Source organism: Crocodylus porosus, unplaced genomic scaffold, assembly GCF_001723895.1.
Source record: "Crocodylus porosus isolate Cpor-Errol unplaced genomic scaffold, CroPor_comp1, whole genome shotgun sequence".
Classification (NCBI taxonomy): Eukaryota; Metazoa; Chordata; order Crocodylia; family Crocodylidae; genus Crocodylus; species Crocodylus porosus.
The window spans coordinates 6,644,534-6,646,600 of NW_017728949.1; the positions used below are offsets into that span (position 1 = coordinate 6,644,534).

Sequence of the window (2,067 nt, forward strand, 5' to 3'; positions counted from 1 at the left end):
CCCATATTTTGTTGATTTCTTGATACGCTGGTATAAATATATTTAGGCTTCTTACATGATTTTAATACTTGATTGCTCTGCTTTCAGATTTTGAAATAAAAATGGATGCAGAAAGAAAGAAGATTCTCCCTATAACAGAAGCACATAACTCTGCAAATTTAAGTGTTCAAAGGTGCCTTTTATTCAGCTACAGGTTTTCCTTAGCAGCCCATTTTATCTGAGTGTATTCCTGTTGTTCATTGGTACACAGAGGTAAAACAAATAATTCACTTTGCTTTCATAAAAGTACGAAAAAAATACCCGATCACATCAAATGGAACTGGGACTAGCTACCCAGATCAAGGACAAGAAGTCCTTTTTTAAATACAAAGGGGGCAAAAAGAAGGTACCTGGGGAATGTAGGGCCCCTGCGAAACATGCTAGGAAATCTGGGCGTCACACCAGACGACAAAGCTAACCTATTCAACCAGAAGACAGGCGGGTGATCCAGGCTGACCTGGACAAGCTTAGCAAATGGTCGGATGAGAACCTGATGGTGTTTAACACCGAAAAATGCAAGGTTCTCCATCGGGAAGAAAAACCTGCAGCATCTTTATAGGCTCAGCAGTGCTACACTGGCTAGCACTACGGAAGAAGGAGACTTGGGGGTCATCATTGACCACAAGATGAACATGAGCCTGCAGTGCGATGCTGCGGCTAGCAAAGCGACCAAAACGCTGGCTTGCATCCATAGATGCTTCTCGAGACATCATTCTCCCCTTGTACTCGGCCTTGGTGAGGCCGCAGCTGGAGTACTGCTTCCGGTTTTGGGCTCCACAATTCAAAAAGGATGTGGAGAAGCTTGGGAGAGTCCAGAGAAGAGCCGTGCCCATGATCAGAGGTCAAGAAAGCAAACCTTACGATGAGAGGCTGAGAGCCATGGGGCTCTTCAGCCTAGAAAAGCGCAGGCTCAGGGGTGATGTGATGGCCACCTATAAGTTTATCAGGGGTGACCACCAGTATCTGGGGAAACATTGGTTCACCAGAGCGCCCCAAGGGATGACGAGGTCGAACGGTCATAAACTACTACAAGACCGTTTCAGGTTGGACATAAGGAAGAATTTCTTTACTGTCTGAGTCCCCAAGGTCTGGAACAGCCTGCCAGCAGAGGTGGTTCAAGCCCCTATATTGAACACCTTCAAGACTAAATTGGATGCTTATCTTGCTGGGATCCTATGACCCCAGCTGACTTCCTGCCCTTTGGGCTGGGGGCTGGACTCAGTGATCTTCCGAGGTCCCTTCCAGCCCTAATGTCTATGAAATCTATGAAACAACTTCTTTGCCTCCATTTTCCTGAGCAGGGACTGGATCAGCGTCCCTACCAGGACCCCCACAGGTCCCAGGGGAGGTGCACCTAGGCCAGGGGTCAGTGAGGATCTAGACAGGGAACTTCTGGAGGGACTGGATATATTTAAATCAGCTGGTTTGGATGATCTCCATCCCAGAGTGCTGAGGGAATTAGCTGGGGTCATTGCGGGATCCCTGGCAAGGCTTTACGAGCACTCGTGGTGCTCTGGTGTGGTGCTGGAGGACTGGAGGAGAGCCAGCATGGTTCCCATCTTCAGAAAAGCGAGGAAGGAGGACCCAGGAAACTATTGGCCAGTTAGTCTTACCTCAATCCTGAGCAAGCTTTTTGAGAGAATTATCCTGGCACATGTCCACGAGGGGCCAGCGGGGGAATTTATGCTTAGGGACAACCAACACAGGTTCCTTAGAGGCAGGTCCTGTCAGACCAACCCGGTGGCCTTCTATGATCAGGTCACCAAATCCTTAGATGCAGGGGTAGCAGTGGATGTAGTCTTTCTGGACTTTAGAAAGGCCTTCAACACTGTCTCTTACCCCATTCTCATTAAACAACTGGGGACTTGTGGTGTCGACACCTACACAGTCCAATGGGTCACTAACTGGCTGGAGGGCCACACCCAGAGAGTGGTGGTAGATGGGTCATCTTTGACCTGGAGGGATGTGGGCAGTGGGGTTCCTCAGGGCTCGGTCCTCAGGCCCTCACTGTTCAACATCTTCATCAGT

The 2,067-nt window shown here is 49.0% G+C and overlaps 1 protein-coding gene across 1 annotated transcript in view; it reads left to right on the forward strand.

The window, feature by feature from the left end:
• Nucleotides 1-2,067, forward strand: part of FASTKD2 (FAST kinase domains 2) — a 19,100-nt gene that overhangs the window by 13,989 nt on the left and 3,044 nt on the right. The window contains exon 9 of the mRNA XM_019554446.1: nt 88-172. Within this exon, the coding sequence (XP_019409991.1) occupies nt 88-172 (85 nt within the window). The remainder of the gene's footprint in view (nt 1-87; nt 173-2,067) is intronic.